General features: G+C 38.2%; 1 protein-coding gene across 1 annotated transcript; it reads right to left on the reverse strand.

Annotated features, from left to right (window-relative positions):
- Positions 1-6,681: 6,681 nt before the first annotated feature.
- On the reverse strand, positions 6,682-9,560 carry LOC114545919 (sterile alpha motif domain-containing protein 9-like). The gene is made up of 3 exons (XM_028564523.1): positions 7,867-9,560; positions 7,461-7,538; positions 6,682-7,294 (listed from the first exon to the last, which is right to left on the reverse strand). The coding sequence occupies exons 1-3, from the start codon at positions 9,554-9,556 to the stop codon at positions 7,032-7,034; spliced, it is 2,031 nt and encodes a 676-aa protein (XP_028420324.1). The 5' UTR covers positions 9,557-9,560; the 3' UTR covers positions 6,682-7,031.
- Between the last annotated feature and the right edge of the window lie 11,521 nt (positions 9,561-21,081).

Consider the following 21,081-nt stretch of genomic DNA (forward strand, 5'->3'; position numbering starts at 1 on the left):
ATACTATGACTTTTTTCGATATATTATACTTTGATTATACAATGACTTGTTTCCACATACTATATTATGACGTTTTTTGTAACTTTTTTCAACGTACTATACTATGACGTTTTTTGACATATATACTATGACTTTTTTTTGACATAGTATACTATCATAGATATAAACACATCTATGGTATGCTATGACTTTTTGTGACTTTTTCCGACATACTATAGGAAGACTTTTTTTCTACATACTAAACTGTGACCTTTTTTTACGTACCATCCATCCATCCATCTTCGTCCGCTTATCCGGTGTCGGGTCGCGGGGGGAGCAGCTCCAGCAGGGGACCCCAAACTTCCCTTTCCCGAGCAACATTAACCAGCTCCGACTGGGGGATCCCGAGGGGTTCCCAGGCCAGGTTGGAGATATAATCCCTTCACCTAGTCCTGGGTCTTCCCCGAGGCCTCCTCCCAGCTGGACGTGCCTGGAACACCTCCCTAGGGAGGCGCCCAGGGGGCATCCTTACCAGATGCCCGAACCACCTCAACTGGCTCCTTTCGACGCAAAGGAGCAGCGGCTCTACTCCGAGCTCCTCACGGATGACTGAGCTTCTCACCCTATCTCTAAGGGAGACGCCAGCCACCCTCCTGAGGAAACCCATTTCAGCCGCTTGTACCCTGGATCTCGTTCTTTCGGTCATGACCCAGCCTTCATGACCATAGGTGAGGGTAGGAACGAAAACTGACCCGGTAGATCGAGAGCTTTGCCTTCTGGCTAAGCTCTCTTTTAAATCTAACGGTGCGATAGATTGAATGCAATACCGCACCCGCTGCGCCCGATTCTCCGACCAATCTCCCGCTCCATTGTCCCCTCACTCGCGAACACAACCCCAAGGTACTTGAACTCCTTCACTTGGGGTAAGGACTCATTCCCAACCTGGAGAAGGCATTCCATCGGTTTCCTGCTGAGAACCATGGCCTCAGATTTAGAGGTGCTGATCCTCATCCCAACCGCTTCACACTCGGTTGCGAACCGATCCAGTGAGTGCTGAAGGTCGCAGGCCGATGATGCCATCAGGACCACATCATCTGCAAAGAGCAGCGATGAGATCCCCAGCCCACCAAACTGCAACCCCTCCCCACCCCGACTACGCCTCGATATCCTGTCCATAAATACTACAAACAGGATTGGTGACAAAGCGCAGCCCTGGCGGAGGCCAACCCTCACCTGAAACGAGTCCGACTTACTACCGAGAACCCGGACACAGCTCTCGCTTTGGTTGTACAGAGATTGGATGGCCCTGAGAAGAGACCCCCTCACCCCATACTCCCGCAGCACCTCCCACAGTCTTCCCCCCCAGAGTTTTCCCCCCCACAACCCGCAGGCGTAGGGAGGCGACCCTCTCGTCCACCGGGGTAAACTCCAACACAGCGGCGCTCAGCCGGGGGCTTGTGAGTATCCCCACACCTGCCCGGCGCCTCACACCCTGGGCAACTCCGGAGAAGAAAAGAGTCCAACCCCTATCCAGGAGTATGGTTCCAGAACCAAGACTGTGCGTAGAGGTAAGCCCCACCAGATCTAACCGGTAGCGCTCCACCTCCCGCACCAGTTCCGGCTCCTTCCCCCACAGAGAGGTGACGTTCCACGTCCCCAGAGCCAGCGTCTGCTGCCCGGGTCTGGTCCGTCGAGGCCCCTGACCTTCACTGCCACCCATGTGGCATCGCACCCGACCCCAACGGTTCCTCCCACAGGTGGTGGGCCCATGGGATGGAGAGGGAGTTGCCACGTAGCTTGTTCGGGCTGTGCCCGGCCGGGCTCCGTGGCAAACCCGCCACCAGGCGCTTCGCCGACGAGCCCACCGCCTGGGCCTGGCTCCAGACGGGGCCCCGGGCTTCCTCCGGGCAGGGTCACTCCATCTCTGCTTAGCTTTTTCATTGGGGTTTTTGAACCATTCTTTGTTTGGCCCCTCACCTGAGACCACTTTGCCTTGGGAGACCCTACCAGGAGCACAAAGCTCCAGACAACACAGCCCTCAGGTTCACAGAGACACACAAACCTCTCCACCACGATAAGGTGATGGTTCACGGAGAGGCTTTTTTTACGTACCATACTATGTTAATATTTTGTATGTATATATACTTTACAACTCTCCACTTTACTGCCTTTTGTACTTCTTTTTAGATGCTTAAATGCATTTTGTTGTCTCAGTACCTGTACTCTGTGCATTGACAATAAAGTTGAATCTAAATGTTATTGTGTCTTGTTTTGTTTTTTTTCTAAATGCCATATTATGACTTTTTAATGAGTTTTTCAACATACCATACTATGACGTTTTTGTGACTTTTTTCAACATGCTATACTATAACCTTTTTTTCGACATACAGTAATATACTGTGACTTTTTTAGACATACTATACAATGAGGTTTTTCAAGATACTATACTATGACGTTTTTGTGAGTTTTTCGACATACTATACTATGACTTTTTTCAACATACTTTTTCCGACATACTATATTAGTCTCCTTCACCTTGATGAGTTCGGCACTTCTGTGACAACATTCATACACTGTTAATACCATTCATACAGCTGAAATTGTATAAATCCAGCGTATTCACATCCCTTACTGTTTATTCATAATTTTGTATGTATATATTCTGTAAATACTCTCCGCTTTACTGCTTTATGCACTTCTGGTTAGATGCTAAACTGAATTGAGTTGTCTCAGTACCTGTATCTGTGCAATAAGAATAAAGTTGAATGTTATTGTGTGTTATTGTGTGTTATTTTTTTAACTATGACCTTTTTTGTGACATTTTTCGACATACGATACTATGACTTTTGTTCCACTTCTATACCATGATTTTTTTTTCACTTTTTATTTCGACATACTATACCATACGTTTTTATGACTCTTTTTAACATATTATACTATGACTTTTTTCAGCATACTATAATACTACGACTTTTTATGACTTTATTCGACATACTATACTATGACTTTTTCCGACATTCTGTATTATGACGTTTTTTTTACTTTGTCCGACATACTATACTATAACTTTCTTCGACATACTATTCTATGATATTTTTGTGACTTTTTTCAACATACTATACTATGACTTTCTTCGACATACTATAGTTTGACTTTTTTATCATTGGCTCTCCACCTCCTGTCATTAAGGCTGTTCCTGTTTCATGGTAGCCAGAAAGCACAGGGGAGAATCTCCCTCCTGGGCTGATGCTTTTCGGGGGTAACACCCTTCACTTTACCGGCAGTATCAAGAACAGATGAAGCCACTTTGTCTTGGGAAGCTTGCTGTTTATTGTTCATTGTAACTCACTTTACAACTTCTTTGCCATTTTGTTTTCTTCTCGCTTTCGTCACACTGCACTCACTCGTACGCTAAGTTACTCTGACTCTGACATTGCTAACACTAACACTTTTATCTAGTGTTTTAATACCCCTTTCTGTTTTGTCCATATTTTATTTATTTGATGTTATTCTGTATACTCTACATTACTCTGCACATACTGTTTTTTGCACTTATGGTTAGAGGCAAAACTGCTTTCAGTTATCTCAGTATGTACTCTGTTTAATGACAATAAAGTTGAATCTTATCTGATCTAATTGGATCTCATGATATTTTTCTGACATTTTTAATGAAAATATATATTAGGACTTTTTATATGACATTTTTTACAACATTGTAGTATAATGTTTTTATGGCAAACTATATATAAATAAACAAACCAACCTTCAATTTCTTCATTAATCATACAAGTCTTTAGTCAGGCATATTACATCAAAAGAGATTGGTTTTTCTTTATACTCAAATCTTTTGACGCCTTACATAGAGCTCTGCCAAGGTTTTGGCTTAAAAAACATCACATACAATTTCAACAACATTAAACAACAGCATCCGTCTTAATCCATGCAAGAAGGCCTCTCCCTGAGTTCCTTCCATGAGCAGAACTGGTATTTGAAGCTGACCTTTTCGTTATAAACCCAGCGGAGGGCAGACATGCTGTATTCAAAGCAACCTGTGTCAGACTGGAAGTTAAGGAGTGAAAAGGAAGACAAATAGTTTTTGTTTAACTACACACTGAAATACTTACTTTTGCTGTTGTTGGGCCTATTGCAGCCACGCAATTTGCAACCATTTTTGTGGATTTTAGAAAAAATGTTTGATAGCCTCAAAATAAAGCTGCCTTGAAATTTGCTCTGACAGAAATGCACTTTAATTGCACTAAAGATTGGTTCTGAATTAAAATATTTTAAGGAAAAAAAGATTACCCCATAGACTGTGTTAACTACAGGTTCAAGTTCAGTCCAAACCCTGAAGTGCTGTTTCAGAAGACAATACATATTGTGCTATTCATGATACAGTATATGTAACAATGTATGGCTTATGACAACATAAGGAAATAGTACAACCCATTTTGTAGCACTTCTTCAGTATGAAAGCAATATGTTATACAATCTGGATGTCTCTGAAAATTTGAAAATTTGAAAAATAGTGCTTAACGGCACTGCCTCATATGCAGTAAACAATGAAAATGTATACATTTTAAGATGGCATATGACATGGTTGATTAACCATTGTATATATTTCAGATTTGGTTTAAAACATGGATGATGTCTGAATTTCTCAAAACATTACAAATAGAAAACAATTGAAATAATACATGTATGTTGTGTTAAGTTATTGATTGGTCATACCTAACGCACTAATTAGCTCATCTCATGCTGCTGGCTATGTGTAAGCAGTTAAAGACGTATGAAGAATTGGAAGAGTTCAATTCATAGAAATTTGATGTAAATTTGATATTAGTGGTGTCAAACGTGAGAATGTAAGCAGGTTCGAGAACTTGCACTGGCTTTCCTCCAGAAACTTTTGGTTTTAGTTTCCATGTGAGTCAGGGCAGCATATCCGTAGCAATAATGTCAGGCTCACAGTGACAAATGTATACATCTGTTTGCTTCCATAGTTACTTTGCATGGATTGCCACACATATTCCTATATTTTGAAGTTATTATTATGTTATGAAGAGTGAAAATTGTGTGAAAGAGAATAAGTTCAAGATATTTTTAAAGACAATTTTACAACACCTCTTCATTTGAATTGGGATGTCACACACTTTAACTCTAAACATTCCTCCTCCAAAAAACTAAGAAGATAATTTTACTAAGGTTCAAGGGAGTTAAATATTTTGAAAGGTTTTAATGTGGAATAATAGCCAGAATGTATGAAAGATGAGGAGCATTTGAGTTTCTAGCTTAAAGTATGAAGTAGATAAGTGTTCAAAATGCATGGAAAAGTGTGAGAATGTTTTAATTCTAAACATTCCGTCCATTTATTTGGTTGGGGACATTTTGCCGTGAAAATAACATTGAAGATTACGGAGTTTTCAAAGGAGTTGAATGATCACAGTTATATGTCCTTATTTAGCTGAATGTGTTGATGTTTGATTGAAGTTTCTATATTTGAAAATGTGGAAGTTGTGCATTTACACTCAGCTAGCTTTACACTGCAACAACTTTTACAAGACTTTCATTCTAAGAACAAGTCAGGGAGTCAGCATTTTAAACAGTTTATGGAGCTAATGCTAGCTTAGCTAACTGCTGCGTTCCGACTCCGGCACAGCTCCGGCGGTCCGCAGCCCTCCAGATATGCAGAGCTTCTATTTTTGCCGGACGCTGGAGAGCTCCGCAACAATTCAATTCAGCACACGGCAGATAGTGCGGGACAGGAAGTCGAGCACAGAAACAAAATAAACATCTGGTTAATTTTCTAAATAAAATACACCATGCTCACGGCGGATCATATTTCCCTGCACTACACCTTGAAAACACAGCACAGAGTCGTTTCCCCTCTACTCCTCTGGATGGAAACAAAATGTTGTTGGTTTTGTGGTTCTATTCTACGTGAATTCAAGAGAACTTGTGGGTCCTCGTGACTACAGCTGTCAGTTATGGCCGCAGCCGTGCCGCATCAAATCCGGACCAGGTGGGTATTGACGGACACAGCAGACACGCAACGGAGCCGGTCTGCAGCCGTTCTGCATAGGGTTGGGCATCGTTTGGATTTTAACGATTCTAATTCCAATTCCGATTCTTCCTTTCGATTCCGGTTCTTATCGATTCTCGATTCTGATTCTTTGAGGGGTGGAGTTGAAACAGGTCACGTGCCTATTTTCACAAATGAGAGGAAAGTTTTATTTTGATTCAATGGTGGTTTGCAGTTTTACAGCTTTTTCAATGTAAAATAAAGCCACACTAGAGCTCTGCTTACTGTGCTGCACGGCTACAACACAACAACCGCCTGGTCGCTACGGAAACCAAAACTTGCGCATATTAAATTTGGAACCTATGATCAGATTTGAAACCAAATCCTCCAAACGATTCCAAACGATTCCAATAAAGAAACAATTCTACTGGAACCGTAATTTTTGAAAACGATTCCGAGTAGGAATCGGTTCTCGATGCCCAACCCTAGTTCTGTATCCAGTGGAAATCCGGAGTCAGAACTGTCACATAGCCTACAATTTAAACAGCCTTTTAAAACACATTTAAACAACATAATCTGAGTCTTTTAAAATTAGGTTGAACATTAAAATTACCTTTTTACCTTTTATCTTGCTTGATGTAAAACATTAATATTTACATGGAAGAAAGTAATGAAAAGACTGGTAATACAAATATTTCATGTTGCTTCTTTAGTAGCTTTAAGAGGCCTTGTATTTTCAAATGTCATAAATCCAATAACAAAATGCTTAAACAGATGCTATGTAAATGATTACAGGTTTAGGAGCTTAATTTCATTGCTCTTTTCATCTGAAGTGTCTGATGTGCGATCAGCTGATATAAATGACCTGGAGCATTCCTTTTCACAGCAGACACAAATAGGTTTATCACTAAAAGTGCTTTCCTGATGACTAGTATAGGGCGCTGGATTTAATTGATAACATTGTGTCCAGCAACTATTGTGTCAAAAGCCCACTTAATGTCAGAAACACATATTTCTACTTTTACATTTTGCTCCTTCAATCAGATCCCTCAAGCTCATTGATGAGAGGCCTCATACTCTTCATCCTTCTAAGGATGTCACAGAGAGCGTCTTTGCCCATTGTGCTGGAAGTCAAACTCTGAATAATGCCACTCATCTGGTCTTTTCTGGATTTTAAAGCTCTCACAGCCTCATAGTTCTCATTTGAGATCAACCCCCTATTCTTGAGCTTCAACAGGATGCCTTCTGTATCAATCACTCTGTTAATCAGATCTGTCTGATGGAGATCTACGAAATGACCTGAGGCAGGAAGAAAAAAGTATAAAAAAATAAATAAAAAAAATATGTTAAAATTGTAAATCAAGGAACTGACAAAAATTTGAGGGTGGCAATGGTTCTCGAGGCCACTATGTAAAGTAATTTTATCATTGCTCAATCCTAATTTCTATTTTTGCACATTACTTACCTCGATTTTTATCCGTCCATGGAGAGAGTTGTGGTTTTATTTCCTTGGGTTCTGAGCTAGCCATCGCTGAGGATTGTACTGCCACACAGTACAATGGGATGGGATGCCATTAGTGGTGCATACAGCAATAAAAAATAACATTTAAAAAAATTCTACAGAAATGTGTCCCTGCAAAAACAGTGCCCCGACCTTTTATTACTTTCTAATGTGTAACTGAAAATATACATAACTATTCTGTATTGTCTTCCAGAACAGAGCAGAAGATAACACAACTAGTCCAATCACAGAGCAACAGCAACAATACTTAAAATAATTAAACAATTAAGCCTGGAACTATTTTAGAAATTTCTGCCAGGTGGGTATTTCATTATGCTTAAATTATAGTAGCCTATATAACAATTCTTACCCTTTTCTGCAGGTTTTGTCTGGATGGCAAAGGCTACAGGACCTCTGATGGTAAATCCAATGTAAAAGGAAACTTGGCGTGATCTCCAGAGGCTGTTTCGGAGGTTTGCATCCATCTCAATCTCTTTACCATCAATTCTTGCATAGACTCTGTAGTTTCGTACCACCCCTTCAACTTTGAGAAGGCGTGCTTGGATCGTCGGATCTTTGAAAATCTTCTCGTTGCTCCAGTTGTTGCTCCAATCTTGTATTGTTTCCTCATTTTGTTCAAGAAACATTTCTTTGAGGACCTTTCTGTGAACAATTCTGCTCAGATCTTGACCTTTTCCAATGAAAAACAGAGGGGTGAGGTACCTTGATCGAAAGTGTATCTTATATGCACGTTCATAGGAGTGGTGCATAAGCAGAATTAATTCATTGAGGTCAAGGACACATTTCTCTTTACTGTCTGAAGGCCAGCACAGGAGGAGGGTTAACATCTGGAGCTCAGGTGAATCTTCGGGGATCAGAGGCATTTTTGGTTTAAACACAGTTAAATCATTGCAATCAGAAGGAAACATTGCTCTCAGATTTTTTAACACAATATGATTGAGGATGTAGTTGGCCAGAGCTGAGACCGAATCTCTCTGTGAAAAGATTTCTTCCCACCATGTAGTTATTTCCTTAAGGTCTGATTCAGCGCATTCTCTGTCAAGACATGAGAGTACTCCAGCAGATGTGTCTGCCCGGTTTTGCTTAAGCTTCTGGATGAGATCAGCACCTTTGTCTTTGAAATGCTTTGGTGGGTAGTCTCCGACATACTTCCTGTAGCAGTCTGAGGTGTCTCTAGAAATGTATGAGGGATCATCTTTCTTCATGTCAGGCTTTGAGTAAGTAAGATATTTATCAAAAAATGCACATTTTCTCTCAACCTCATCTCTTAGGCTGTTTATTAGATGGTTAAATCTGAAGAGTTTGTTGTCTCCAAGTGATCCCAGGACAGACTGCAAGGACACTTTCTTTGTGAGAACTTCTCTCCAAGTTTCGTTCTGACTGACAAGTCGGTCATACACAAGGTTGCAAACTTGTAGATAACCAAACATCCCTCTGTTGTTAAAAACATGTGAGATTTTAGTCTCGCCATCTCCTTTCATCTCTATCCCACGTTCATTTTCAGCAAGTTGTTCTTCATCTTTGAAAGCCTTAATGGCCTTTGCGGCCAGTTGCAAAATTTCTCTTGGATTGGCAGGATGCTCTATGTTCTTCAGGTGGTTCTTATGGACTTGGCCCAGTGTGTCAGTAATAAATGAACTTTGGGGATCTCTTTCCTTTGCTCTCTTTGCCCACATTTCTGCCAGGTTGTAGTCTTTTAGTTCCGTGTAATAAAAACGAGCAAGTGCTTGTGGAAAAAATGGATTTTGATCAAACTTTTTTGATGCCATCTTTAAAACAGATGCACTCTGGACATAATCCTCTGTCCTTTGAATATCTAGAATCAGTCGAGAAAATCTTTCTTGCTCCTCTTTCATCTCTGTACTATTGATTTGGTTCTCTTCTATTTTTGGTCTTCTCCTGGTTAACATGTCTTTGACAAAACCAACCAAAAATGCAGGAACCTCATCTCTGCACAAAGTGTTCAATAGGTTTCTTGCTGTGTTACTTCTGGCTACGCCCGCCTCTACCATCAATTCAGTACAACACTTTGCTATCATAGGGTGAGCCATGCAGACTTTTTTTTTCAGATGCTTCTTGGAAGGTGATGATGAGATGGCTAAAGGGCTCCATTCTGTCCTCCAGTGAAAAGTCTCCATGAATGTAGTCATCATGTTTGAAGAAGTCCAGGCACTGAGACTCCAGGAGATATGAGCCTGGTACATAGGCATTCAGCAGCGATATGAAGGCAGCAAGCTGGGTTTTCTTTGGTTTATTTGCACTTCGGACTGTGCTGAATACTTTGCATACTTGTTTGACATAAGCTTGAGAGAAATTAGTTTGCATTATGTTAAAGCCATGGAATTGGTTGCATTTGTAATTATACTTTCTACAAAGTTCTTTCTTTTTCTCATCAAATTTTTGCTTCTCTGTGTCAGAAAGTTTTTGTTTTAGTACGACATGGTCACTGTTTTGTAGAAGGGCATCATTTCTAACGCAGTTAAGGAATATCACCACAGGCATACGGGTGACTATCTGCTGCTCAGCAATCTTTAGCATAATGTTGTCTTGCAGAATTTCCAAAATCTGCTCATCATTCACTAACATCAGCACAGTTTTCTGGTGACGTTGACTGCCTGCTGTGAAAAGGTGGACCACCTCCTTCGCAACATTTGTGATGTCTGAGGTTGAGCCTGTTAAAACAGCACATCTGAAGGTTTTTCTCAAGTCCCATAACACCTTCATTGCCATTGTGGTCCCCCCACAACCTGGCTGGTGGAATAGTTTAACAGTTGATATTCCGGGGAATTTCCTCTGTTGTTGAATTTGATCCACAAGTTTGTCGTATCCATCTCGTTTGATGAAAAGAGTTCCACTAATGTAAAAGTTTAACCATTTGGGTGGGGCCCCTCTGTAAAAGTTTTCCTCTGCCTGTTTAACAACTTTTGGATCAATGAACTCTCCTTCAAACTGATTTGCATTGAGAACATCCAACATTTCCCCACTTCTAGCAGTGGACAAGGCTGGTCCATTTGCCATCTCGGACTTTCAGTTTCCTGTACATTAATGGATGAAAAGTTGATGAGGAAAAATCTGTTATCTGGACTATAGACACACACAAAATGCTACAAAGCTAGCATGCAACCATCAAGGACAGATGCAGGGGAGAAACGTTAAACACCTGGTTCAGCTTTGTGAACCTCTTCCTGTTCAGCTTGATGTTGCCTAGCAACGCAAGAAGCATATGTAAGGGATAATGTAGAGCGAGGCGGTTGTTCGCTCTACATTATCCCGCTTATTACATGGCTACTTACCAAATAAATCAATAATTTGACTAATAACTTGACAAAATATTTATTTAAATGGGAGTTTATTGATTTAAATACGACTGTATTGCTTCCACTAGAGAAAATAGTCCGTTCCGTCTCTACGGTTGGGATACTGCGTCCATGGCAATGTAAACTCTGTAGCTTTTTAATGCAGCCCTTCGTCTATTACTCAGCACCACCTTACGGGCTGTGGTAGTAGCCGTATATTTTATGGGGTGCTGTCGTGGTGGACAAATGACCCAGCTGCTGTTTTAATCACTGCAGCAATTGACACAACATTAGCTGAAGCGTTGTAGTGAGCTAGCGGGCTATCGGCTGCTCTACTTCACATTAAACTGAACATTTCTGTTGACAGTGAAGTGGGACACAGTAAATGGCTTCTTTGGGAATATTTATCTGGACGTTTATGTCCTCATTCATTTCATTTCCTTTTTACACAGCCGCTGCATGTTGACACACCGGTAGCTAAGTTAACGTTAAACAAGTTGCAATGTAAGCTAACTAATTAGCCTTGTTGTCCCTACGGCTGTTACTGCGTAGCGATCATAGACCGTATATAAAGATGTGGTGATAGGCGCTCACCAGATCTGCTGTCATTGCTTGAATTGGAGGACAGAAGTTGCTCCACGTTTCCCCACTTTTTGCCACAGCTGATACATTATCCGGACTTCTAGCTGTCCTCCAGAGTTAACAGAACTGCGTCCATGGCAACGCTCTGCTATGCAACAGCGGTCTGTTATCAAGAAATCAGAAATCAGAAAAGCAAGAAAAAAATGAATTGTTTAAGTAAAAGGAATTCATTATATTTTTTTTATAATTGCAAGTGGCCATGGTATAAGCGGATGGGTTTTGGCCTCCACGTCATCCGTTACAATAATGAAGCACTGCGCAGGGAGGGTCCATTGCTCTAACCTAGAAAATAGACTGTGGCTTAACTCAATGATTCTGGTTGAGATGCATTTAGTTGATTTGTATGATTTGGCACCATGAATCATTTATGTGTATATATATTGTATAAAGAACAATTACATGTTATATGTGAACCAGTAATCTGGCCTTACCAGCCCATATTTTACAACAGCTAGTAAAAGTATTTTACTTGATCCCCAGGTTCTCAAATGTGCTGTGAACTGGAGATCTCGGAGTTAGCCCCATACATAAAATAATAAATAATTCACAATGCTATGCTGCACAGCACAGATACAATGTATAGGCCTGTGCATTTATTATTGATTTAAACATTTGTTTTTAATGAGTTATTAGCCTACTCCAACTTAGACAACAATGTTTCTGATAAAATAGGCCTCCTTCACATTAAATTAATATGGATGTTTGTTTGACATTATCAAAATAAAATGATCAAATGCTTCACCTGCAGCTGGCCTGCTAGCAGTTTTGAGCCAGTTCTGCAAAGTTGCAGTTCTTTATCTGGCTCCTTATTCTCTTTTTTTTTTTCTCTCTCTCTCTCTCTCCCTCCCTCCTTCAGTCGTCTTTGTTATGAAGGAAAATATAATAATACAAAGTTTATTACATTAACCAATTGGGACATTTGTATTTATCATCTCATAACAAAATAAGCTTTTATCTTTCACTTACGTTACATCTGCTTGTTGGTTTAAAAGTCACGTTACATATGACATGCACATGTAAACAATGTACTGTATAATCTAGCATGATTCAAGAGCCCAAACCATCACATCACTGAGCCTCTCTCTTGTCTACAGAGCACACACTAATGTAACAGACGTATAACTACAATAGCCTGCTGCTGCTACATCATAGGCTTCATTAGCTTTGTAATGTAGCATGATACTTTAATATAAGTCAATGCTGCGCGATGTGATGCAAATGTTACAAGCTGCACATTATTTGAAGCCCGAGTACATTTTTTTTTTTACTATTCACAGACATTTGTCATTATCTCCATAACTTCCAAAACTCACGTGAAGGTGGAAGGGCTTTCCGTCTTTAACATGCAGTGCCAAAGACTCTCTACTTCTTAACTGTCTCTAGCGGTGCTCAGTGTGTGAGAATATCAACAAAGTCACAAGACTGGGGGCACAGGCTGACAACTGGCTGTTGCCCAGGCAACAATAGCCCGTACCTGTGCACATCCCTGAGTAAGGTAGGCTATTATACATTGATGTATTAAAAGAGCTGGATTTAGTGCTGCCACTCTCTCCGTCTTGATATAGTTTGGCACTCAAGATACAGATTGACAGCACAAGAATGTCACCAAAAAGTTTGGTACCAAAATGTCAAATAGTATCTTTATAGTCTAACTGAAACTTCTACATGTTTGCAGATTTAAAATTGTTCTCAACTTTTTCCATATAATGCAGAAGTCTCACATGTCATGTATTCAGTAGTAGTGATCGGTAACTATGTGCTGTAACCTGAATGGTGGTTGGATTAATATAGCCAAATGTCAAACCCACAGTACGTGGGTGTAATTACAGACAGGTATGTACAACATACTGTGAATGCCAACTAAAGTAATACATATTTTCCTGCGGCAGTATCGTTTTATTGGAAATGCTTACAGAGATTTTCAGTAAAGGGTGGGGAGCTTGATTTGATCTATGAAATGTTGGTCACAGTTCATGCAAATAATTTACTATCATTGCCAATTATTATTCTCAACAACGAATAATAAACCTTAAAACACTGGTTTGTTTTTCAAACCAGTGTTTTAAGGTTTATTTTAATACACTTTCAGTTTAGTTTCCTTTGATCTCATTCCTCACAAGGAAACCTAACAATGCAATCTTTCACTTTCACAACAGTTTATTTCTGTGGTGATTTAAACCTGTTCATCAGGTTTCACCAGAGTCAGATTAAATGTCTGTTGTTAAGTCAGGGTTTTGCATAGATACTTTACAATTTAAATGACAAGTTCAGCTTAATAAATGGACTACTTGATAAATTTAGCTCATTTTATTTTTGTATGTTATGGACGGCCGCAACTAATGATTATTTTCAAGATTAATCTGGTACAAGTACCTCACATTTAGAGAGTAGAGGTACAATGGCAAATGGCATCCAACGGGGTTATTTCATGAGCTATGGGAAAATGTAGAAATGGATGTTATGACGCTCTTTTCTGTATTAAGCACAGTGTCACATCCTCCAACACCACATCAGTTTTTTGTCACTGGGACAGCACTGGATCACTTCACTGACTCAAACCAAATTAAACTGTGTGCACATTATCTAACAGCTGTAAATCCAAATAATCACACTTGTTAAAGAGCAATAAGTCTGACAAACATAATGGAGTGGAATAACAATGTGGGGGAAAAAAATACCTGTCACTTTCTACATGTTTGAAGCACATTACAAAATAACAAGCAGAAGACGAGAGAAAACATCCCACTGGCTGAATCTTAAGGCAGAGACACACAGGGCAACTCTCAGTGCCTACGAATAATCTCTGCAAAATTACTTACATCAAAATATTTTTAAAATGTATAGTTCAAATGTTCACATTTTATGATATTAATCAATTGAATTCAGTTAGCAGCTGAAAATTATGTTTCAATTCAAACCCTGCAGATGCATTTTGGGAAAATCTCTGCTACTTGGAGAATTGTCCACCCTCAAAGTCATTGAAATAATTTGTATAATACTAACACATTATAATTTTCAAGTCCTGTCTGACGCCTCTGTATATACCTTAACTCCTCCCATTGTAAATCAAAACTTAAACTGCACCACAGGAATGTTTTTCAGTTAAACCTACAGTAACACAGATCAGATTACAGTGGAAACACAACACCTCAAAATAGCCTCTTTGTCCAGTACTGCAAAAACGCACACACGTCAGAAATTCTGTGATCAAGCCAAAAACCTTAAAGTGACCATCTGAAATAAAGATTGATGACCACAAACATCATTAGACATTGCTTAATGTTAAGCACCGCACGATTTCAAATTCATCCACCCAAGCAGTTTGCAACTGAATCAAGTTGGCACTTATACCCACTATGTGAAAGCTTGCTTTTTATTGTGCATGAAATGTAAACTTTATTTGTCAAATTGAAAAGAAAACATTTCTTTGCTTTGCAGCTCTAGAGAAAAGTAAGTAGGTGTGGTTAAAAATCATGAGCACAATATTCAGGAACTTAATGTGACTTACACTCTTCCTGTGACGTCTAAAAGGTACAAAGGAAAACATAAAAACATCGCTGCACAACTTTATATGACGCAACTCTGACCAGACATTCAGCATTCCTAACATTAACACATTTTACAGCATTCTTGTGCAAGTCCTGCCACATTCAAAAAGATATTGACTAGATGCAGAGGTGTGGCATCTTGTACACACACCAGAGATGTTTATGAAAGTATGAATCTACATACAGTATTACTCTCTGATCACATCTCAAACATCTACAACCACCCAGACTATTCACATTACTCTACCCAGCACATAGTTACCTCTTCACTCTATTACTTCATCCATGCACCATTTAAACATTCACTAACACCTTCCTTTAAAAATAAAAATAGCAAATAAACTATGGAGCCAATATTGAATAAATAAACAGTAGGCCCTACACTATGAAATAAAAAAATATGAATACATTGTGTAAATTAAATCAATAAACCAATAAATTGTGAAATAATTTAAGAAATCTATTCAAGCTTAACTTCATTATAATGATACATTTCATACTAAAGTTTTATTCAATTTCATTATGTACATTCTTACTTCAAAATGCCCTTTCAGCTCAACAACTGCTACCAAATTTAGCCAGTTAGCTCATGATAGCTAGAGTAACAAGTCATTCTGATTAAATTAACTAGAAGCTGCTGCTCTTAATAAACATAGCACATTAACTATAACCTTTCATTTCGCTTAGCATGGCTGTACATGCTACCTATCTAATTAGCTTGCTGGGTTGTTTAGCAGTATTTAGCAACTAGCTCCAGTTCAAGCTCTAGGCAAGATTGACTACAGTCTTTTTGTTCTTCTAGCTAGTTAGCTGGCTATAGGTAGGTAGCATTTGAAGCTTGTTAGGCTAAATAAAATGTTAATTTCAGTGTCTATGTACTGCTTTTATTTACAGTTGGACAGAATCTGTATTACTTTGACATTTTGCTCTAGCTAACATAAGCTAAGTGGCTAAGTTTGGTTGTTGAGCTTCCTTGCTCAACAACGATTGCTAAATTAATTATTTTACACAATTTATTCATGTGACACTGCTAACAATCTGATAATAAAGGCTGCACTCTACAAATCAGAGGTCAACATTTCTTAAACTTTCTACATGCACCTAGCCCAACATTTCAAGACGCTATCTTTACATTTCCTACTCTTGGTGCAATGTGCAAGTGACAACATGTCTCATATGGACAAAAAGGCAGATTACCACTTTGTGACTGCTTTTATCTTTTGTCATGATTCGGAAACTCTGAATAAAATCATTTTCACGAGCGGTGACCACGACACATCTGATCAAATACGACACAGAGAAACATAATATGTTACATATCAGTAAATACAATGAAATGAATATCACTTTTTTTTGTAAAATCATCACCCAAAGGCAAAACAGCAAAACGTGAATGAAGAGAATAACATGAATTATAAGTGTTGAAACATGGTCTGCTTAACATTAGATAAGCAACATGTTTTCACCTCCTTGATTTGTTTCCAGTTAGCTAAACAAAATCAGGGGACATAAAAACAACAATATATAGGCATGAAAAAATTAATCAAGTTCAAAACAAACAGTGATATATACAGTATCATCACCTTCCTAAAATAATGTCAATTATTTAAAAAAAATAAGTCATATTTTAACAAAATTGATTTCTTTGCCTAAATCATCCCATCATGGTGCTTGCCACATCTGGTAAAATTGCCTACATCCTCAGTTGAACAGGTCATGTTATTCTACATCTTTAGTATAATTGCCTATGTCAAGTGTGTGACTTAGGCCGTTTAGTTTTTTGTGTTTTCTGAAAAATCTGAAAAAATGACTTAGGCAATTATAGGAAGGTGACGATATTCAAAATACATATTTAAAACATAATAAAATGAAGTAAAAAGCAACAACGAACAACAGTCTTATTAAGGGAAAATTATACTTTTGTTTGAATCAATTTTAATTAATGGTTAGCATTACATGCTGAATACCTTCACACAATATGTGCCTCTTCGTCTCCTACTTCATCTATACTCATGTATTGTTATAATTAGGTATTAACATTAAATACTTACATATTTTAGTAGGTTTATACTTTTGCAGCATTTACTAAGCAGATATGTACTTGGTATAAGGATATCCAAATTTGACATCATTTGTGACTGATATGTTGGTATATTATGTGCCGATTGGCTAGCGAAAACGCTAAGCAATGCCAAACATATAATCCACCTGGTGATGAAGTCAGAGGGGCTGTGCCACGGTTACCATGGTGACATTTATGGGGGTTGACTTTAGAGGAGTAGTAAACAGGAAGTGGATGTTAAAAACTATAAAACAAATAGAGAAGGGTGCATCACAGCCACATGTTGATGCTGACAGAACTTCTAACACTCCAGTGAATACAACCAGGAGAATCTAGAGCATCTGTCAGCTGGATTTTTTTTCTTCTTTTTTTGATGTTTACATATATTGCATGGACAAACTACTGACAAACTACCATACAATTGTTAACATGAGTCCACTGCCTACTGAAATTCTGAGAGAGAAAAAAATAAAAGTCACTTGGTCACAAACGTCTAAATTCACATGTTGCTATTCAAAAACATTTCAAATAAAAAGAGAAGATAAAAGAAAGTACAATGGCCCAAATCCTCCCTTGCTGATATTTTGAACAATTACGGAAACGCATGCTAAGATCTGCATGTTGGTTTGTAAAGCATCCTGGTATAATAATTACATCGTTTGCCATCTAAGTTTATCGTGTTAGTATGCTAACATTTGCTAATTTGCCCCAAAAAAAGTATCAATGATTGGAGTGTTATTAGTCTTGAAAGAATTTGGTCATAAACTAATGTACTGGACTGATGATGGCACTAGATGAAAAGTCAGACATGCTGTATTCAAAGCAACCTGCGTCAGACTGGAAGTTAAGGAGTGAAAAGGAAGACAAATAGTTTTGGTTTAACTACACACTGAAATACTTACTTTTGCTGTCGTTGGGCCTATTGCAGCCACGCAATTTGCAACCATTTTTTGTGGATTTTAGAAAAAATGTTTGATAGCCTCAAAATAAAGCTGCCTTGAAATTGGCTCTGACAGAAATGCACTTTAATTGCACTAAAGATTGGTTCTGAATTAAATTATTTTAAAGAAAAAAAGATTACCCCATAGACTGTGTTAACTACAGGTTCAAGTTCAGTCCAAACCCTGAAGTCCTGTTTCAGAAGACAATACATATTGTGCTATTCATGATATATGTAACAATGTATGGCTTATGACAACATAAGGAAATAGTACAACCCATTTTGTAGCACTTTTTCAGTATGACAGCAATATGTTATACAATCTGGATGTCTCTGAAAATTTGAAAGATAGTGCTTAACTGCAGTAAACAATGAAAATGTATACATTTTAAGATGGCATATGACATGGTTGATTAACCATTGTATACATTTCAGATTTGGTTTAAAACATGAATGATGTCTGAATTTCTCAAAACATTACAAATAGAAAACAATTGAAATAATACATTAACACACAGTATGTTGTGTTAAGTTATTGATTGGTCATACCTGTATCAATACTGCACTAATTAGCTCATCTCATGCTGCTGGCTATGTGTAAGCAGTTAAAGACGTATGAAGAATTGGAAAAGTTCAATTCATAGAAATTTGATGTAAATTTGATATTAGTGGTGTCAAACGTGAGAATGTAAGCAGGTTCAACTTGCACTGGCTTTCCTCCAGAAACTTCTGGTTTTAGTTTCCATGTGAGTCAGGGCTAGCCTGATGTGGTCATACTCAGATTCTAGTCAGAATGTGGCCTTGAATGTTGTAGGTGGGGCTAAGTTCGGCTGGCATCCAGGCTAAGTCAGGGCAGCATATCCTTGGCAATAATGTCAGGCTCACAGTGACAAATATATACGTCTGTTTGCTTCCATAGACAATTTTACAGCACCTCTTCACTTTAATTGGGATGTCACACACTTTAACTCTAAACATTCCTCCTCCAAAAAAAATAAAAAGATAATTTTACTAAGGTTCAAGAAAGTCGAATATTTTGAAAGGTATTAATGTGGAATAATGGCCAGAATGTATGAAAGATGAGGAGCATTTTAAAGTTTTGAATTGAGAATAAGTAGATACGTATTCAAAATGCATGGAAAAGTGTGAAAATGTTTTCATTCTAAACATTCCATCCATTTATTTGGAGGGGGACATTTTGCCGTGGAAATAACATTGAAGATTACGGAGTTTTCAAAGGTTTGAATGATCACAGTTATATGAACAATGTCCTTATTTAGCTCAATGTTTTGATGTTTGATTGAAGTTTCTATATTTGAAAATGTGGAAGTAGTGCATTCACACTCTAGCTAGCTTTACACTGCAAAAAATCAGAACGGCACAACAGTATGTTGTATGTAGCCATTAAGTGCATATTTCGGACCCTTTTTACAAGACTTTCATTCTAGAATAAGTCAAGGAGTCAGCATTTTAAACAGCTTATGGAGCTAATGCTATCTTAGCTAGCCAGCTAAAACTAATAAAATCTGCAAGCAGACTGACTACTGAGCATACCTTTGAACTCTTCGGGGGGGTCTCTGTGGAGAACATTAGGGATTAAGTCAATTTATGTGCCACACATGCATTAACATCTTAATGTGATAATAGTAATGTATGATAAATATAATATAAAAGAGACAAAGCAACACATTTCTTTCTGGCTTAAGAATGCCTGAACCAAATGGATATTCTTACAATCTTTATTTATCTTTATTTATCTATATGGGCATTTTCTTTCTAAATGACATAGTCAAAATTTACAAATCATAATTAGTTAATCATTATTGAGTGTTACTGTGTGTGAAAGTGCAAATTGAACTAAAATTGGGAGTGGCAGTAGCTCAGTCCATACGGACCGAAGTACGGAGCATGGACTGGTAGCTGGAGAGGTGCCAGTTTACCTTCTGGGCACTGCCAAGGTGTTCTTGAGCAAGGCACCAAATCCCCCAACTGCTCGGGGCGCATGTCCAGCAGTTGCAGCCCACTCACTATGACATTTCTCCATTTTTGCATGTGTAGGACCTGAGCATGTGTGTGTACTATAGACCTGTGTGTAGTGTGTTCTAAAAAAAAATTGTAAGCCCCCCTGGGATCAATAAAAGTATACATTATTATTAATAATTGCAATAACAAGTTTGTCTTTCATTGGAATTAGTTTATTATTTAAGAAAAAAATTCTTATTGGGAAATTTCTAGTAAAAAAATTCCATGACTATACACAAATGTCACAGTATATCTAGACAATCTCATTCTTATTCTTCTTAATCCTTTCTCTCAACAATCTAGAGACAAGATAAAATGGCGGACAGAGGTAACATGGGAAAATAATAACTAAATAATCCCTCTGTTTTAGATTAAAACTCTCAATGTATTGAGATTATTCTGGTTTTACCATTAAACTGAATAATTATTTTTTAAACACACAAACAGTAAAACACACAAACAGTTAATCTTCATTAATCATACTAATCTAACATTTTCAAAGTCTTTAGTCAAGCCTATTATAGCAAAACATCAAAAGTCATGTGTTCTTCCTTACATACTTAGAATTATTGATGAATACATCTAAAAAGCTTCAGTACTGTCACATAGCCTACAATTTAAACAACATAATCGGTGTCTTTAAAAATTAGGTTGACCATTACAATTACTTTGGGGATGCTTAACCCATCTTGCTTGACGTAAAACATGAATATTTACATGGAAGAAAGTAATGAAAAGACTGATAATACAAATATTTCATGTTGCTTCTTTAGTAGTTTTAAGAGGCCTTGTATTTTCAAATTTCATAAATCCAATAACAAAATGCTTAAACAGATGCTATATACACGATTAAAGGTTTAGGAGCTTAATTTCATTGCGGTTTTCCTCTGAACTGCCTGATGTGCGATCAGCTGATATAAATGACCTGGAGCATTCCTTTTCACAGCAGACACAAATAGGTTCATCACTAAAAGTGCTTTCCTGATGACTAGTATAGGGCGCTGGATTTAATTGATAACATTGTGTCCAGCAACTATTGTGTCAAAAGCCCACT

This window comes from Perca flavescens, chromosome 19 (genome assembly GCF_004354835.1).
Source record: "Perca flavescens isolate YP-PL-M2 chromosome 19, PFLA_1.0, whole genome shotgun sequence".
In the NCBI taxonomy this organism is placed as follows: Eukaryota; Metazoa; Chordata; class Actinopteri; order Perciformes; family Percidae; genus Perca; species Perca flavescens.